The sequence below is a fragment of the Lithobates pipiens genome, unplaced genomic scaffold, assembly GCF_037356315.1.
Source record: "Lithobates pipiens isolate NorthernLeopardFrog02 unplaced genomic scaffold, aLitPip1_a1.2 Scaffold_8, whole genome shotgun sequence".
Taxonomy (NCBI): domain Eukaryota; kingdom Metazoa; phylum Chordata; class Amphibia; order Anura; family Ranidae; genus Lithobates; species Lithobates pipiens.
Genome location: NW_027507903.1, coordinates 143,365,053 through 143,384,038, shown reverse-complemented (window position 1 = coordinate 143,384,038; position 18,986 = coordinate 143,365,053). Strand labels below are relative to the sequence as shown.

Here is an 18,986-nt window from a genome sequence, read left to right as displayed (position 1 = left end):
GCACATTTAATGTGTTGCAATAAAATGGGTCCCAGTTTTTTTTTTTTTTTTGGTCAGTTACTGAAAGTATTGAAGCAAGAAAATTGCATGTTGCACATGCAACTAATATGTTCAGGAGATGTATCAATACAATTTTGATGTGTTTCTTAGCATATATATATATATATATATATATATATATATATATATATATATTAGCAGAGAATCTAGAGAATAGCGATTGTTGCAATATTTTATGGCACACGATATTTGTGCAGAGGTGTTTTAAGCGCAACTTTTTGGGAAAAGGGACACTTTCATGAATTAAAAAAAGACAAAATAGTAAAGTTAGCCCATTTTTTGTATAATGTGAAAGATGATGTTACGCCGAGTAAATAGATACCAAACATGTCACGCTTTATAATTCCACGCACTGCTGGAACGGCGACAAACTACGGTACCAAAAAATCTCCATGGGCAATGCTTACATTTTTTTTTTACGGTTACCAGGTTAGAGTTACAGAGGAGGTCTAGTGCTAGAATTATTGCTCTTGCTCTTTCGATCATGGCGATACCTCACATGTGTGATTTGAACATCGTTAACATATGCGGGTGCGACTTCCGTATGCGTTTTCTTTACTGTGTGAGCTCGCGGGGACGGGGGCGCTTTAGAATTTTTTTTCTTCATTTTTTAATTTTTTTAATATTATTAAATTGTGTTTGTGACAGTAATAGGTGGTGACAGGTACTCTTTATGGATGGATCGGGGGTCTAAAAGACCTCCAATCCCTCCTTTGAACTTCAAAGTATTCAGATCGCCAAAAACAGCAATTCTGAATACTGTATATTTTTTTATATCCGGCGCCATTGGCAGCCAAGTAAACAGAAAGTTGTGACGTCACCTTCGTGTTTACATTCAGGAGACTGGAACAAAACCATTCGCGCATTACAGATCGGGTCTCCCGGTGGGACAGGAGGCTCGGTAAGAACGGCGGGAGGTGGCCGGAGGCGGTGGGAGGGGGGATGAGTGCTTTTGGCCACATCCATTGTTATCCCTGGAAAGGCGAACGCCTGCTCTAAAAAACTGTATCAGGATGATGCCTGCAGCTGCAGGCATCATCCCGGTATACCCCCGAAATCCGCACATATGCATACACTTGGCACAAAGGGGATATATATAATATAAATAAACATAAGGAGCTGTGCTTTCAAAATGACATGTGACCCAATAATAGGTGCAAACAAACTTATATAAAATTATAACAAGTCCCAATAAGTGACACATGTGACATATAAAAAGTCCTCCAATGAATGGGAAAGTCTTGAGAAATCATCCAATGGAAGAATGGGTGAATAAAACAAACAACAAAATATGGTGACTTTATCCTGTGACTTTAGTACGGACAAAAGTAAATCCACCACCAAAGAGAGTGCATGCTTACCAGCTGCACAAGCTTTAAAGCTTGTGGCTAACACCCAGCCAGGGCTTTTTCCTCCAGGAACTTCAGGTGACCGATCGAACCATATGGCGCTATGGACTGTTGATCATGAAGGTAGTCAGAAGTAGAACATTCAAATCCACACTCAATGTCAATGGTCATACCAGGCCAAAGAAAAATCAGGTAAAATTTGCCATAGGTAAAACCAGATGGTGTTTAATTGGTAAAAAGCAGTATCACTCTAGAGATGGAATCCTTCTGCTGTATCCTGCATATTACTATACTGCTGCAGCTAAATTTCAGGATCTTGGCAATCTTCTTATATGGCGAACCTTGGCACACCAGATGTTTTGGAACTACATTTCCCATGATGCTCTGGCACTCTGCAGTGTACTGGAGCACCATGGGAAATGTAGTTCCAAAACATCTGGGGTGCCAAGGTTCGCCACCACTGGCCTAGACCATCTTTATATAGATCACCAATGATTTTTTTCAAATCCTCAGAGAGTTCTTTGCCATGAGGGGGCATGTTGAATTTCCAGTGACCATCACCAAATTTAACACACCTGCTCCCCATTCACACTTGAGACCTTCTAACGAGTCACATGACTCAGTGGAGGGAAAATGGCTAATTGGGCCCTATTTGGACATTTTCACTTAGGGGGTGTAGTGCCTTTTGTTGCCAACGGCTTAGAAATTAATGACTGTATGTTGAGTTATTTTGATGGCACAGCAAATTCACACTGTTATACAAGCTGTGCACTCACTACTTTACATTGTAGCAAAGTGTAATTTCTTCAGTGTTGTCACATAAAAAAAGATATAATAAAATATTTACAAAAATGGGAGGGGTTTACTCACTTTTGTAAAATGCTTTATATATATATATATATATATATATATATATATATATATATATATATATATATATATATGTGTGTGTGTGTGTGTGTGTGTGTGTGTGTGTTAAAAAAAAAGGAAGAAAACCTCGCCCTACCCTACTCTTCCTATCTCAGTGCTATGGAGTAACTGATGCTGGTCACGCAGCTCCATTGACATCCAGGCAAAAAATTAAAAACCAAGAAGTGATTAAATGGTGAAATGGAGCTAGACTATGTGAAGTCTCTTTTTCCATGTTCCTGGATTTCAGAGGATTCTATAAAGATATCTGGATCTAATATTCCGTAGGATGAGGATAGAGGCCTGATAATCTTTGAGTTCTGGTGAGTTTAAACCCCTTGGGGGTGTGTGGAACACGAGGTGGAAGAATTTTTGTTGACAGGTGCACTCCTCAATTATCATCTGTATATTGCATCAGTCCACTAGAGACTGTTTACTTACCACTATCCACATTTTCACCTGCGTATATGTGGTAGCTACCATATACTAGTCAGTCAGTTATTTTTTTACTAACTGATGGGAGCGTTGCTTTGATGTATATTTGCCACTGTTTCACAGTTTCAGGTTTTGCATCGATTGTTTATCTATATATATATATATATATATATATATATATATATATATATATATATATATATATATATATATATATGCGCTCAGCTTTCACTTCTTGAAAGGTTTAATATTTTACCAAAGCTCACCAAACCAACTTTAATTTAAAAGCGCATTATCTTTTTTTTCATTTCACACCAATTTTCATGATGAAAACAGTTTTAACTTTATTCTATACATTTTAGATGATGTTTGCGTATTAGCTATAAAGATATTTTGCCATCACAGATTTTAGTAATACAAAGTAATTGTTATTTACTGTGTATTTGTGATAAGTGCATCTGTAATACAGGGACAAAAATATGTACTCTGTATGATATATATATATGTTTATTGAGAGCTGATGATCATGATTAGTCATTATATTTGCTGGCTTTGTTACAGGAGAACAGCAAACGAAATATTCTGTAACACCACAGCTTCGCTTGAGGGCTTGGAGAAGGTGAAAGTGACTGTTCAGATTGACAAAGCCAAAATTCCTCAGGAATTATTATTTGAGTATGTGGAGGATCCTAGAATTATCAAACTTGAACCGGAGTGGAGCATTTTCAGGTATTGTATAGACCACTGCAGACAGTATTTACTATAAAATACTGCATATCCATTCGAGGTGCATAATTTGTAACTGAATCAATATGATAACATATTATTCTTATTAATATTATTAATAAAATAATACTCATTATACATTTATAAACTCAGTTTTCACAGACTTGTTAATAATAAAAATGCAGAGTTTGTAGCTAGAACAATATTTCTTAGAAACATTTTATAGTTGGCCATCATTGAAGCAATGTATTCAAATTATGGAGTGTGCACACGATAATACCATTGACCTTTCTCAGCTCCACTGCTCATTAAACCTGTTCACTTGTCTTGTAAAGAGACAAGATGAGGTTAGAAGCAGTCTGATCAATAGACTAGGTGACAGCTCCTTTATATCTTATCATTTGGCTTAGACTTGCTTCGTATGTATGTATAGACTAGATTTATAGAACTTCTATATTCTATAATCCAAAGAAATCTAAAACGTGAACTAGAAAAAAATAGATTGACAGAGTAATTTATTAAATACTGTACATTTAAAACCTTAATCTTACTCTAAGTATATCTATTTATCCTGAAGACCTTTCTATAGCTTGCAGACTTGGAGATGCCTAGTTAAAAATGTCAGTGTACTTCTTTGCCTTTGTGCTTGGCACTATAAAAGTTTGATGTGTATTTATTGATGAATCACTCAATGCACATAGCAATAAGGTAACTTTACTAAATGACTGAAAAAGGTGGTATTTTAAGACATTTGTTCCACTAGATATCCTTCATTCTTATGCATAACTGTAGGTCTTGGGTGCAAGTTGAATCACTGAGCTCATATCAATAATTTACTTACCTAATTTTCAGTCCTCTTTCTTAAAGGCCAATTCAACCTACAATTTAAATCTGCTAAATGCATGTCAGATACATTTAAATGTAGAATAAAGTCTTACGGTGTGTGTATACTTTAGAAAACAGCTACTATGAGAACAGAAAGCCTGTCTCTTGCCATTGCACTGTATAGAAGGACCCTGCTAAATCAGGCCCATAACTCTTCATTCAGCAAAACCCATGCTTGTTACTGATTGGCAATGGTGAACCAAACATACCTGTGTTTGGTTTGGGACAGGTTCAGCAAACTTTACTACAGTTTGGGCACCGAATCTAAACCCCACTGAAGTCAAGGGGACTGATTGGTTAAAAACAATAATGGATATTTTCTAGGCTAGTAGGAAAGGAATTGTCAATCACTGGTCTCAGGGTCATGTACTAAAACAAAACTTTTTTTCAAAAACTCTTGGGTGGAACATCAATTTTAATAATGCTTAAAGTGAAACATTAAAATATCAATATTTCTTTTAACTAGCATCCCTGGGGCATGCTTTGAACTTGCCTATGAATTTGCACATCTGTACAATCCATATGATCTACTACAGCAAACCTGAAACTTACAAAATAAGTATGTTTAAATTGCCAGCTAAATGACAGCTCACGTATGCTTTGTTCTGTTCCCCACAACCCTGGCCCAGTGGATTTAGCTCTGGCTCAGAGGGGGAGGGGGTCTGGGAGGGTGTTGGCTCTCTGCAGGAAGACCACTGCTTCCACACACAGAGCAAGGGTCCATCCCTACAGACTTATGGCAGGTGACAAGCTTTTCTACTCAGGCTGTCTCTCTAAAGAAGACAGAAAATGAACAATTAGACCTTTCGTACTCATACGAGTTTTCATGTACTGTATTTAGCTGATTTAAACTAAATGTTGAGCTGGACTTTTATTGTCTCGTTATTATTTTCATGTCTTTCAACTATCTTAGCCCCTGTACACACACACATTCCAACGGAAAATGTCCGATCGGACCGTATTGTCGGATAATCCGACCGTGTGTGGGCTCCATCAGACTGTTTCCAGCGGAATATCCGTCCGACAACGTTTTAGAGCCGGGCTATAAAATTTTCCGACAACATGATCCGATTGGACTTAATCTGATAGTTTGTAGAGAATTCCGATCGGACAAAGTGCCACGCATGTTCAGATCAAATTCCTAGACCAAAGCAGGCTACTAGCCTGAACGTAGTCCCGTCATAACTAAATTACGTCATCACGTTATGAACGATCGGATTTTCCGACAACTTTGTCTGACCGTGTGTATGCAACACCAGTTTCGGACAAAATCCGTCAGACAAAATCAGATGGATTTTGTTGTCGGAATGTCCGGCCGTGTGTACAAGGGCTTAGACTGAGTAGAAAAGGTAATCACTCAGAGGAGGGACACTCCCTATAGCAGGTTTTGTTAATGACCAATGACCATTAATATGTCCGTATTTATAAAAAATTTCACGTGATTAATTTGTACTGTGTAATTGTTTAGTATTCAGTTGGGTCTGCATTTCTCCAGCCATTTTAAAACAAATGGTTTCGTGAGGATTACAAAAGATATTTATACCCATTAATTTGTCATGTCTTGCATTTTCATGCTGATCACTTGTAAAGTCAAAATCAGATACTGGTAACCTAAATTACGCTGGCACTATATACATAGATCTTTGAGGAGTTAAGTATGAAAGAACATAGAAAAAGGGTTTATTATAGAGGCTCAATGATGTTTCACACAGCTTGTTTGAAGTCTATTTTTTTGTACCTGTCATTTCTCTCTCTTACAAACCAAAATAAACTAAAAGAGGTATTTAACGTTGCATGCCAAACTGAACATCTAAGCAGAGAAATATGTGACTTGGTTAAAACAGCTGACACCTCTACAAATCCTTCCAATTAGTGCTTTATTCGCCAAGAACAGAATCTAGGAATCTGCTTATTTCATTTTATCTGGAGGCTGTAGAACAGTTTATGAGCAGGAGATTCCATGTTGTTCAGCGCAATTATATCCAGGCAGGGGCTGCCAGGTAGAAGACTTCACAGAACCAGAAGCTTTTTTCATGAAAATATATAAAGCAATGTGCAAAACTCTACTTTTTTGTTAATATGGAGTGTGTTTACAAATATACCATTGTGTTATTATAGATTGCTGTGGTATTGGAATTGATTTACAAAATATATAGAGGCTACTTACTTAGCAAGGGGAATGTTCACTTTGAAAACTGCATCTTTCCTTTGCAAAGTAAATGACAGGTAAATGGGTGATCTTGTGTAAGCCTAATCATGTACAAGGGAACGAAAAAAAATATTTCTTTGCTAGCATCTGATTGGTTGAATAAAGTGTACACAGCTTCATTTTATTCACTTAGCTTAGTGAACAGAATTGTTGCAAAGTGTACAGGAACTTCACAAAGTATCTGTATTTCTTAAGTGAATCAACTACACTGCATCTCACCATAGTGTACCTTAAACTCATACATTTGCATGAAAGCATCACAGCAAAGGGCTTAATATTATATTCTGTATTCACTCAAGTGGGCTTATATGATAAGAACAAGAGTATTAATAACAAAAAATATGTCCAGGTTGATGTACCCCACAACAACCTGATTTTATTTTTCAGTATTTCACCTAGGAAATGCAAATTCCATTTAGTATTTTTTGCATTGCCGTTGACTTTATGAAATAAGCCTGGTATTTGATTATTTGTAAATATATATATATATATATATATATATATATATATATATATATATATATATATATATATAGGCATACCCCACTTTTAAGTACACAAAGGGGTTTATTTACTAAAGCTGGAAAGTGCAAAATCAGGCTCATTTCTGCATAGAAACCAGTGAGCTTCCAGGGCTTAATTGAACAAGCTGGGTTTAGAAGCTCATTGGTCTCTATGCAGCAGTGACCCTGATTTTGCACTTTCCAGCTTTAGTAAATAAACCCCATTGTGTACTTAAAAGTGGGGTATGCCTGGGTATATATATATGCACCAGAATGTACAGGAACATACATAGTTCATCACCTGATGGCATTTTCCAGTAAATAGGTTACTTGTTCAGTTTGATATTTAGGTGAGGGTGGAAGGTACAGCCCCACTGCCAGCAGCCTATTAAAGGCTATGAGAGGCTGACAGCTGCTGTCACTGGACAGTGCATGGAGCAATACTTACATTTAGGGCAGTATGTACCCAGAAATAAGTACCCAGAACTCAGACTGCTAGCTTTATAGGTTTTCATTCCTGCTCTAAATGTAAGCGCCCCTCAGTGCACCGTCTAACCTCATCTATCCATGACAGCTTTCAGAATCTCAGAGACTTTTACAGGTTGCCAGCAGCGGGTTGGGTGGTGTGTCTCTACCTAGCACAAGCACCTCATCACCAGAGTCTCATGCACTGGGGTTAAACTCCCAGTGTGCATGAGGCCTAAGCAGTGACACTAAATATAATATTAGTCACAATATCAAATATATGGTCAATTATGATTACTTATTGTATGCATACCAGCTGCCTCTGTACCTTATTGATATGGTTTGACAGGGCTTTCATTGGCACCTTGACATGTGCAGCTTTGATCTATACTGTAGGCATTAGGGTTCAAGGGTCATTAAATATTTATTTTAGGATCTCCATTACAGTTGCAACTATTACAACCCAGTTTTTCCCAAAACTGACATGCTAGTATTTGAACACCCAATAAGTTAAACCCTTTGTTTCATACTCACAAGGAGAACATGTGCAAGCAAAAATAGTACAATAAAATACTAAATATGTATGCTCTCATTTAAGTAAACAGCCCTGGGTGCTTGGCTAGTTTACCTATTTCTTACTAAATGTAATTAAGCAGAAGAAACACACTTGATTGATCTAACATGTGAGAAAAATCACATTTCGTTGCGCAAAATTAAGTCTTCAAAGCAAGTACAGTCTGTACATTTGAAGAGGTATTTCTAAACATGTTTTGCATTTATAAAACAGTTTTTTTGTTGTTGTTGTTTTACAATTATGCCAACATCGTTATTTTGGCTTAGTGAATCTTGAATTTATTGGGATTTGTTTTGCATTCTATTTAGGTAGAATTAAATAATGAACAAGTAGCAGAAAACACCTATAATATTGGTTATCACAGAGAACTGTACCATTGTAACAGTTAAAATAAGAAAGTGCTAGGTCCCCTGTTCTGTTCCCTTGCACAGACCAATTTGCTAATAGGGTGAAACCCAGTACACTGTGCCCTTACATTATTCTGATTATTAAATCACCCAGTTGGATTTCAAATATTTTATCTTCCTAGATATTGGTTACATGTACATGATTTTATTTCGTACATGCACAGAATAAAACCAATATGCTCACTGCAGTATATCACCAAAAAATAAAGTATTAGGAAAAAAAAACTGCTTTTGTATCCTAGTCATGTCTTCTTGCCACTTACAGTTTCTAAATAAGAGAATGAAAGATTTCTTTGCAGTCCCCTCTATACATGATATATACCCTGCTAAGAAAATAACATAGTTTAATAGATGAAACTCCTGCTGCCAGTCTATTAATATCAAGACCAGAAGCTTGTGTATAGATGCATTGAGTCCCTGTGATCGGAGACATTTTTCTTTTTCTAAATGTATGATGGACTTGTAATACTCTGCTTTCCTATTAAATGCCATGCACCGCATGTTAAAGCTGAATTTGAGCCTGATAAAAAATATATATTTTAGTACTTATCTCCTGTAGCAAAAATCATCCATTCATGTTTTTTTTATGCAGCTTGTTCCTGTAGGTTTAAATTCTGGGTTTAATGCAGCCTTGACATGCTTAATGGAACTAACTTCCTGTATAGGGAACCTGACTCTCCAAGCAGCTTTATATACCCTGGAGGACTGGTCCCCTCTCAGTCCTTCAGTCAGCCCTGGCATCAGCATTGGCTTAGCTGATTTATTCAGAGACAAACAACCTCCCTCCATACAGTACTGCCCACTATACTGTTCCTCCCTACTACTCTTGGAAGATCAGTGTCCTGCAGCACTGAGCTATCAAAATGACAATGGAGAGTGAGCACAGTATTGGAAATGAGAGCTAGGATAGAGCAGGGTACCTTGCTTTTATCCTGCTTTTCTGACCAATGAGCCCACTGTCTGCAAGCCAGGCCTGCCAGCTGCATTCCTCTGTTTCTGCAGGACACTGAAGCTTTCACTATTGACAAGCCCTTAGGACAGACTCGTATCACAAGAGAAAACAGTTTTAATATAAAAGAAGGGTAGATGTACAAGGTAAGCTCCTACCATAGCAACATAACCCACCATAATCTGGCATAAGTAGCAGCAGAGGAGCCTAGTGCTAGGTCTAGGGAACTTTGTAGCCCTGCTCTCTTCTTCATTCCTTCAGGTGACACCAGGTCTGAATGTGGAAGGATGCATATACAAGCAGACAGCACAGAGGCAGGGGAGAGAAGGAAGCTGTGTAGCCTGAGCTGTGTGGCCCCAATACCACTACATTCTACAGCACAGAGGTGGGAGAAAGGAAGTCAAACCCCGCTGGAGAATGTTCATAATGCTGTTAATTCAAGTATTGTCATCATTTTTGTATATTAACATGGACTGCTGTTTTTACAGCTATGTTGGCAGTGTGTGTATCCCCATAAGGACAGGGGAGTTATTTGTTCCCCTGTCACCACCTACACACACCCACAGTAACGGGCACACACCCAGAGTCCACCTACATATGCAGTTTGAAGGAACAGGGCTCATTAGAAATGCAGACAGCCTACTTCTGTAGGAAATTACTTTGGGTGTCTCAAAGATACTTTCCGCCAGGCTGCAGGAATTTTTCAGCCCCTGTGTGATGCCACAGGGGCTACGAAGAATGAACATCTACCTTCAGGGACAAGGTAAACGACAAAGAAACACAGATTGATGATACATATTGGATAGAGGGATGTTTATGGTTAATGACAGGTGGTGCCTTAAGATGAGCTTTAAAATGAACCTTGGTTGATATTATTACACTGAAGATTCTTCTCAACACTTCTTTTACAGTGGGAATACTCCAATATCAGTGTGGGGAACGAACCTGGATATTATTAGAAACCCTCGAATAAGAGCCAAGCTTAATGGAAAAGAGCACATTAATGTAAGTTCTTGTCATTGTAACATTTATCATATTACCTGATCATCTGGTACCCTTTTCTGTCATTTACGGTAGCTATGCAGAGTAGGACTGGCTGTACTTAATTCTCTAAGAGAGCATTATCTTCAAAGTACCACCATGAAATGGAAAATGCATTGCCATTGATTACCCTGACATGAAAAGAGCACATGTGTATTTACTTTTTAAGTAGCTAGTGACAGAGGTTGTAAGGTAGTTTAGTGATAAGGAGCAGATGCTCACTGCTAATGCCACAGTCATCAAAAAGACCAGATTCACTCCCTACCAGTCCTTTGTGCCCAAAGAAAATCACTGATAATGTGTAAAATCTGCCTAATGCTAAATCCTTTTCATATTAACGTGTGTGGAGTTAAAACTATATATATTTTTACCATACAGAATATCAATTTAAAACATTTTTAGAAATAAGTGAATTGCCAACATTTCAAAAAAGTTTTCCACATCACTAGCACGAGTATTTTATGTACAGAGAATAAAATTATGTCAAGTGTTTCACACCATAAGGTAAATAAAGCTAACACAAAAAATATGATATCCTACCATCACTTACAAAAAGGGTTCCACAGCTATATACTTGGCCCCAGTATATATATATATGTGAATTAATTTGTTCAAAGTTTGGATGCCCTTTGTCCTTTTAATTGCTGACATTTTAGAAATGTCAGTTTCTGGAACATTTTAACAAGAACATTTAATTTATAAAAGCAATGCTTGTCATTTATTTCAGCTTTTTTTCCTTGTAATGACTAGCGATCAGTCTGTTCAGTGATTACGAAATAAGGGAATAACCCATAAGACAAAACTGCTGCTGTTTAGAGATATATTTTTCTTTGAGAAAATGGAGTGATTTTTATGTATTGCTGTATATTTATCAGTTTAAGCTTCATATCATGCTGGTTGTGGACTATGAGTAAGTATATGACATGGGTATATCTTGATATTAAATCATTGCCACCCTTGGATGGGTGGTTTAATCCAGAGATTTCAGATTTTAGGTTCATGGCAGATGTCAAGATTTATTTCCAAAATGTCAGGTTTAATACCTCCTCTCTATGTTTCTGATTATGTAATTTGACTGAACATTTTCTCTCTTTCTTTTCCTTTTTATTGCACAGTAAAGTCAACTCAAGAGTTGAACATTTGTAGGGTTCTTATCAAATTAAATTACAGTCTGAATTCAGTAGTAATACCCCAGGTATACCATTTAGGAAATAAACAGAGCTAATTAGCTAATACAGGCCTGATTTCTCTTCCACCATCTGACAAGGCACTCAGTCATATGCAGCATACTCATTGCCTTACTTTCCTTCTTTCCTGTATCTCTTTAGATTGTAAGCTTGTATGGGCAGAGCTGTCTCTCCTGTATCTAAATAATAGATACAGGAAAGACATTCTACATATGTTGTGTACTTGTAAAGAAAAAGTCATCTTAAAAGTCATTTAGAGTTTTTGTAAAGGTAGAAGGTTTTTTATCTTAATGCATTCTATGTACTAAGATAAAAAAAGCCTTCTGTGTTCAGCAATCCCCTAAGCCCCCCTAATACTTACCTGAGCCCCATCTCGATCCAGTGATGTTGCACGAGAGACTCGGCTGTTTGGGAATCCCTTCCTCATTGGCTGAGACAGCAGCGTGGCGCCATTGGTGTCCACTGCAGTAAATCAAAGTCAGTGAGCCAATGAGGTGAGAAAGGGGGCAGGGTCAGGCCGCGGCTCCATGTCTGAATGGACATAGAGAGCTGCAGCTCGGCTCGGATGCCCCCATAGAAAGCTGCTTGCTGTGGGGGCACTCAACAGGAGGGAGGAGCCAGGAGCAGAAAAGAGGGACCTGAGAAGAGGAGGATCCAGGCTGCTCTGTGCAAAAACATTTCACAGAGCAGGTAAGTATAACATGTTTGTTATTTTTAGTGGAAAAAAATACCAAGACTTTATCAAGTTAAGATATTAAAGCATCTAATTATATCATATAATATTTAAAAAACAGACAAAGCATATATGGCATTGAGCTCATTGTGGTTTAGTAAAACAATACAATTAGAATAATAAACATGCAATTTATGAAAACGGTTTCTTATAGTAAAATAATCCAGCAGTAAACAAAGCACAGCACTATTTGTTTTAATTTAGGTATTAAAATCAAGATATCAGTGTAGGTCAGTGTGAAAGATGTCTCTGTACACAGTGTTATATCTCTATTGAACCAGAGTACAATATGTGGCATCTCTGTTGAAATGGACTTGGGACCAGCTGCTTGCTTCGGTTAGTTCTTATTATTTTCATACCAACAGAAAATCAATAGGAGAATTATGATATAAGGGCAGATATACTATATTAGATAAAGCCTCTGTCTGCCCTTTGCTCCTATGGTCACAACTCATCCATTTCAATTATTTGAGTATGTTTCATTTTCCCAAGAAAGAAGCTAGTCATAGTGAAGAGCACATATAGAATTTTTCACATGAATACAAGGTCTGCGTGGTATTAAATGGTCTCATAATAACGGCTCTCAGCGAAGTGTGGATACACTAGAAGAAGAATTTTTGGAATCTGACATTTTTTACAGACAGGCCACATTGTCACTGTAGATGAACGATGCACTAATAGAAGTGTATTACCAAAACATTTTTATAAATGTATTTGTAATATACACTGTAGGGTTTCACAAAAAGTAGAAAAATGTATATAGGTGCTTTAAGGTAAAAAATTATATCCAGAGCACATATTCACATAATAAAACATACCTTGCTATGTCAACTTGAGGTGGCCATTGCAGAATATTAGCAAATCTTAGATGTTACACAAATAACTATAGTCATTTTTCCTCTAATGGGACTTTAAGAAGAACCCAGATTCAATATATAAAAGATAAACTTTTACATCGCTATAAAATACACATTGATGAAAACCAATAGTAACAAAATTTCACAGTAGCATATTTGTGCAATAAAATGTTAATCAGATCAAAGTGTCCTGTGCAAATACTTGAGCCAGGAAGAAATGGAAATCTTCCTGTTGAGCCTGAGTGGTCTCTGTGTGCCCCAGTCTTATCCTTCTGGATGATCGGCTTCTATGCCATGAAAGGACATTTGGTTTTATACAAAAAAGATGTTATTTGAGCGTGTGTAAGTGGTTCATTATTCCTGAAGAAGATAGATGAAATAGAATTTAAAACGCATTGGATTTCCCAGTCTCTGAACTAAGCAATCAGAAACATTATGGTTGTACAGTAGAAACCAGTTCCTGGAGTACCACTTCCATCTGATTAAGCCCCCGTACACACGGTCGGAGATTCCGGCAACCAAATCCATCGGATTAATTCTGGAAGAGGTCCGGAAGTGATGTTGCATACACACAGTCGGACTCAGTTGTCGGAAAATCCGATTGTACATAACGTGATGACGTTATTTCTTTACGACGGGACTACGTTCAGGCTAGTAGCTAATAGCTTTGGTCTAGGAATTTGATCTGAGCATGCGTGGCACTTTGTCCATCGGGGTAGGCTACACGTGACCGGAGTATGTCCGATCGGAGCATTTTGTCGGAAAATTTTACCGGCAAGTTGGAAAAGTTGGTCCGTCGGAATATCCAACGGACCAACTTTTCCAACTTGCAGTCCGATGCAGAACACACACAGTCGGAATATCCAACAAAACGGTCCGATAGGAAAAATTCCGTCGGAATCTCCGACCGTGTGTGCAAGGGCTAACATTTTATGCACAAATATGTTGCTGGGAAATTTTGTTACCCATGCTTTTTTTTTTTCTCCAAACATATTTGATTTAGTTTGGTAAATGGGTAAACAGCTCATACAGAATGAACATTACACACATCTCATGAACAAAAATTTCTTATGACAGATAAGTAATGGGCTTTTAGGCCTTTCAGATGTAACTTATAACACTGAACAAGACAATTGCTTTTCATATTTACTAGTACATATCGTTGAAGCCTGAGGTTTGAAGCAAGACTGCAACATGAGAGACTGTAACTTAGGAAGTACATATCAGCGTATCCCTCCCAAACACAATCTTATACAGCTTATAAGCTTATAGAGCATCTTGAGTATAGGAAAAGTTAAGGGTCATAAAAAGGGGGTATACTGTAAGGGGTATGAAGGCTTGGCAGTTTCTCCTGCCAGGAATGATGGTAAGCATACTGTTATCCACGGAGGGTCATTTGCAATAGTGCGGTTGAAATCATTAATCCACTATGGCCGATATTATACTAGTAATACAGAAATCCTGGTTTTGGAAAAAAAAACATGGGGGGGGGGGGGGTGTCAGGGAAGGGGTGAGAGCAAGGGTGAAGAGAAGAGAGAAGAAGAAAAGAAAAGAAAATTAAAGTAAAGAAGAGATACAACCCACATTTGTATAATCATGCACTGGAAGAAGAGTAGAATAATAGTGGATAGTCTGTGTCCCGAGTAAGGGGGAAGAACTTGCCCGGTGCAAGGAAGAAGATGGTGGGGTCTCCCAAAGATTTGCCCATCAGTCTATATATCGTAATCTGCAATGTAACCTACACCATGGAGGTGATTGGCAATGGTTAAAATCTGTCTAATCGTCAAGATGTTTTGAGAGTTAGAGTATGTGCCTTTTGATCTGGTAGGTGATTTAAAGGGTGGTATACCTTTTTGTGTAAGATGTGTTTCAAGAGATGTTAGTATTTGTGGCAGAGGTCTGTGATTTCTCATTGTTGATTATGTTATTGTATGTGTCTGTAGAGCCAAAGTGGAGCCAACAGGCCCATGTGAAGTCATATTTGACTTTGGTTTCATTAGCTATGTGTATCAATTCCTCCATTTCTGTTATTTTGTTGATGCACGTGAACCATTCCTTCATTGAAGGCACACATTGCGAGTTTTAATGTACTGTTATGCATGCATTGGCTGCATTTACCATATGAATTGCTAGGGAGGGAGTGAGGTGTATTGTAGCAGGAATTGTGCTGGCGAATACTATAGAACATCGGTGGTAACCTGGAAGGTAGTTGAGTGTACTGCAGTCTAAAAGGGTTGTAGTAGCAGGCATTCTCACCATACATGCAAGAGTGTGCCTACCTCCTGTCAACATCTCCATTGGTTGGACCGTGTGGGGTCAAACTTATGGAGCAGTGCTGGGGTCCTGTACCATCTGGTCTCATGAGTTGAGACATTTCTTTCCATTGCTTTTAATCCGTGTGTATTTTATGGAGCTGTAATACAGTTTATCTTTTTTACAGTAAAACCTTGGTTTGAGAATAACTTGGTTTGAGAGTGTTTTTCAAAACAAGCAAAGGTATATTATTTTCCACTCTATAGCCTCATTTAAGCCTATAGATGGTTCGATGATTCAAACCATCTATGGGCAGGCTGATTGTACATAAGTCGATTCATCAATTGACTTGGGTACATTTATATTATCGATTTGTACATGTGATTATTGCCAGCAGCTATAGCCACTAGCAATAATCACTGTGTTCTCGACGACTCTCCCCCCACCAGGATAACACAATAGCTGAGTGGAAGGGATTGAGGGCCTGCCTAAATAATCAACCATTTCTAGGTATCCAGTTTCTAATGGCAATGTATACATAAACCATGCTTTTGGATATGTAAAATATATTATCTTCTGCTAAATACACTGAGCACAACGATAAATGCAACACTTTTGTGTATGCCCCTATTTATCATGAGCTGAACTTAACCACTTGCTGACCGGTTCACGCTGATATACGTTGGCAAAGTGGCACGGGTGTGAAAAACAACATATGTCACTGGGTCATCTGCAGCTAACGGTCACTTGCCCGCCGTGCACCCCGGGATTGTGCCCGCAGGTACTGCAGACTCAATGTCTACCGGTGGCCGGCGATTTTGGCACACAGAGGCAGAACGGGGAGATGTAAACCAGGCATTTACATGTGATCAGAAGCAGTGATCTCTGTCAAGTTCTAGTGAGCCCATCCCCCCTACAGTTAGAGTATAGCACTGATCTCTGTATAAATGCCAATGATCCCAAAATAGTGTCAAAAGTTTAATAAGGGGGCCCCCGGATCCCGGCCCCCCATCCTATGTGAATGAGTATGGGGTACAATGTACCCCTACCCATTCACCTGTGAAAAAATGTAAAAAAAAAAAAACACAACACACAAGGGTTAAATAGTTTATTGCACAGCTCCGGGGGTCTTCTTCCGTCTTCAGGGGGTCCCAGAGGATGCTGGGACTGTGACATCATAATGGGCGAGGACATCATCCGGTGATGTCCCTATATAAGTCGCCGCAAGCCGCGTGTCCTGTCATTGTGACCAGAGACAGCAACGAGGCAACATCTCCAGAAGAGAAGAAGAGAAGAGAAGAACAGAAGACGGCGACGGCGGCAGCGGCGACAGAACCGAAGAGGGAGACAAGACCCCCGAAGTTGGAAGAAGAGGGTGGCAGCGAAGAAGAAATCCGGGCTCCTCTGCTAGTAAAATAGCTAGCAGAAGATAGCGGAGGAGTCCGGCAATAATTGTACCCCATACTCATTCACATAGGGTGGGGGGCCGGGATCCGGGGGCCCCCTTATTAAAAACGGCTCCCGGATTCCGATAAGCCCCCCGCCTGCAGGCCCCGACAACCAACGGCCAGGGTTGTTGGGAAGAGGCCCTTGTCCTCATCAACATGGGGACAAGGTGCTTTGGGGAAGGGGGCCGCACAGCACCCCTTCCCCAAGGCACCACCCCATGTTGAGGGAACGCGGCCCAGTACGGCTCAGGAGGGGGGGCGCTCACTTATCCCCACCCCCTTTCCTGGCCGGCCAGGTAGCGTGCTCGGATAAGGGTCTGGTGTGGATCTGGGGGGACCCCCATGCCGTTTTTTCGGTGTAGGGGGTTCCCCTTAAAATCCATACCAGACCTAAGGGCCTGTTATGCTCTCGGAGGGGGAACCCACACCAAATTTTTTAACCCCCCTGGCGGTGTTCCCGAGTCTGGCTCAGGGTGGAGATTTTGTACCAAAAGCGGTAACCCCAAGCCAAACTCGGGACTGCATTGCTGTATGCAGGAGGAGATTACTTACCTTCTCCCCTGGATCCAGTGAAGTCCCCCCGCTGTACAAGCGGCTCGTCCTCCGCCGGATCTATCACGGAGCCGATCTCCGTTCCCTGCGAGCATTGCGACGCACGGGGACGGAGATCGGTGACAAATTCAAAAATTACAGATTACATTGATGTATGTAATAATTTCACATCCCCTTTGTCCCTAGTGGTCTGCCCAGTGTCCTGCATGCAGTTTTATATTATAAAAACTGTTCTTTATGCCTGGAAACTGGAGATTGTCCATAGCAACCAAAACTGTCCCTTTACATCAAAAATGATTTTAGACCAGCTAGAAAACAGCGATAATAAATTGGAATCACTCGCAGAATTGAGCGATATCGATTTGTGTGGAGAACCGTCATCAAATACAGAAAAGTAATGACATTGACAATTCTGCAACTAAGCAAATTTCAGTGTTTTTGATTTGATTATATTATTGAATAATTTTTATTATTGTTATATTCTTATTTGGTACAATTATTTATAGTTATTTATTATATTATAATTTATGATTTCAATTTTCAAACTTTATCATACCCGGGATGTCTGCTAGACTCTGGTTTGAACAGATTTAAGAGAGTTATTCCTAAGAATTGCAGGACTACAATATAAAACACCAAATTTTCATGCAAAAGAATTGTATCGCTTTTAGCACCTAAAATCCGAAATAATCATACCGCCAGGGAGGTTAATAAATTTTGCATGGAGTTCCCTTTTGAAAGCTGATAATTCTGTGAGAGTCGCCTCTGTATAGACGGAGATCCGACTTGGAGGCGACCTCCATTGAAATGAATGGGTACCAGTCGCCTACAAGTCGGATAGAAGTAGTACAGGAACCTTTTCTGAAGTCGGAGCGACTTCAGTAGTGTGCCCTAAGACAGCTCTCATTCACTTACATTTATTTTTACATGTAGCGCGACTTAAGGCGACTAGGGGCGACCTGAAGTTGGATCTGAGTCGCCCCTGTGTGAACCGGCACTTAAAAGTGGTTGGAATAAAGCTGATTGGTAGATCTTCTCTTCAACCACAGTGACCATACATTGATCAAAATCCAGCTAGTCCCTGCCAGGCCAGCTTTAGCTTTTTAACTATATTTGTTTTAGCCTGGGCAGAGATATAACATTTTTCACCCAGCCCAGTGCACAGAATTACAGACACAGTAAAACATGCTTTTGCAATGCTTTGTATGTCACATCTCGCTTATCACTCTATTGACATTGAACCAAACGATTTATGGTCAGAGTGATTTGTCTTGGATTGATTTCAGCATCATGGCCAGCCATCATCATTGATGTGGTTTGTGAATGTTTATATACAGGTGAATACAATTTGAGCAGACATTTTCTATGAATACTGATTTAATGTGTACATGGTTCTAGTTCTAATACCCACTTGAATTTACAGCTCCAAACTCTTCATCAGCCA

General features: G+C 39.1%; 1 protein-coding gene across 1 annotated transcript in view; it reads left to right on the top strand.

Moving 5' to 3' along the window:
• The window catches only part of PLXNA4 (plexin A4), a 946,574-nt gene that overhangs the window by 789,152 nt on the left and 138,436 nt on the right, over positions 1-18,986 (top strand). Inside the window, exons 16-17 of the mRNA XM_077468718.1 lie at positions 3,315-3,482; positions 10,383-10,476. Coding sequence (XP_077324844.1) covers positions 3,315-3,482; positions 10,383-10,476 — 262 coding nt within the window. The remainder of the gene's footprint in view (positions 1-3,314; positions 3,483-10,382; positions 10,477-18,986) is intronic.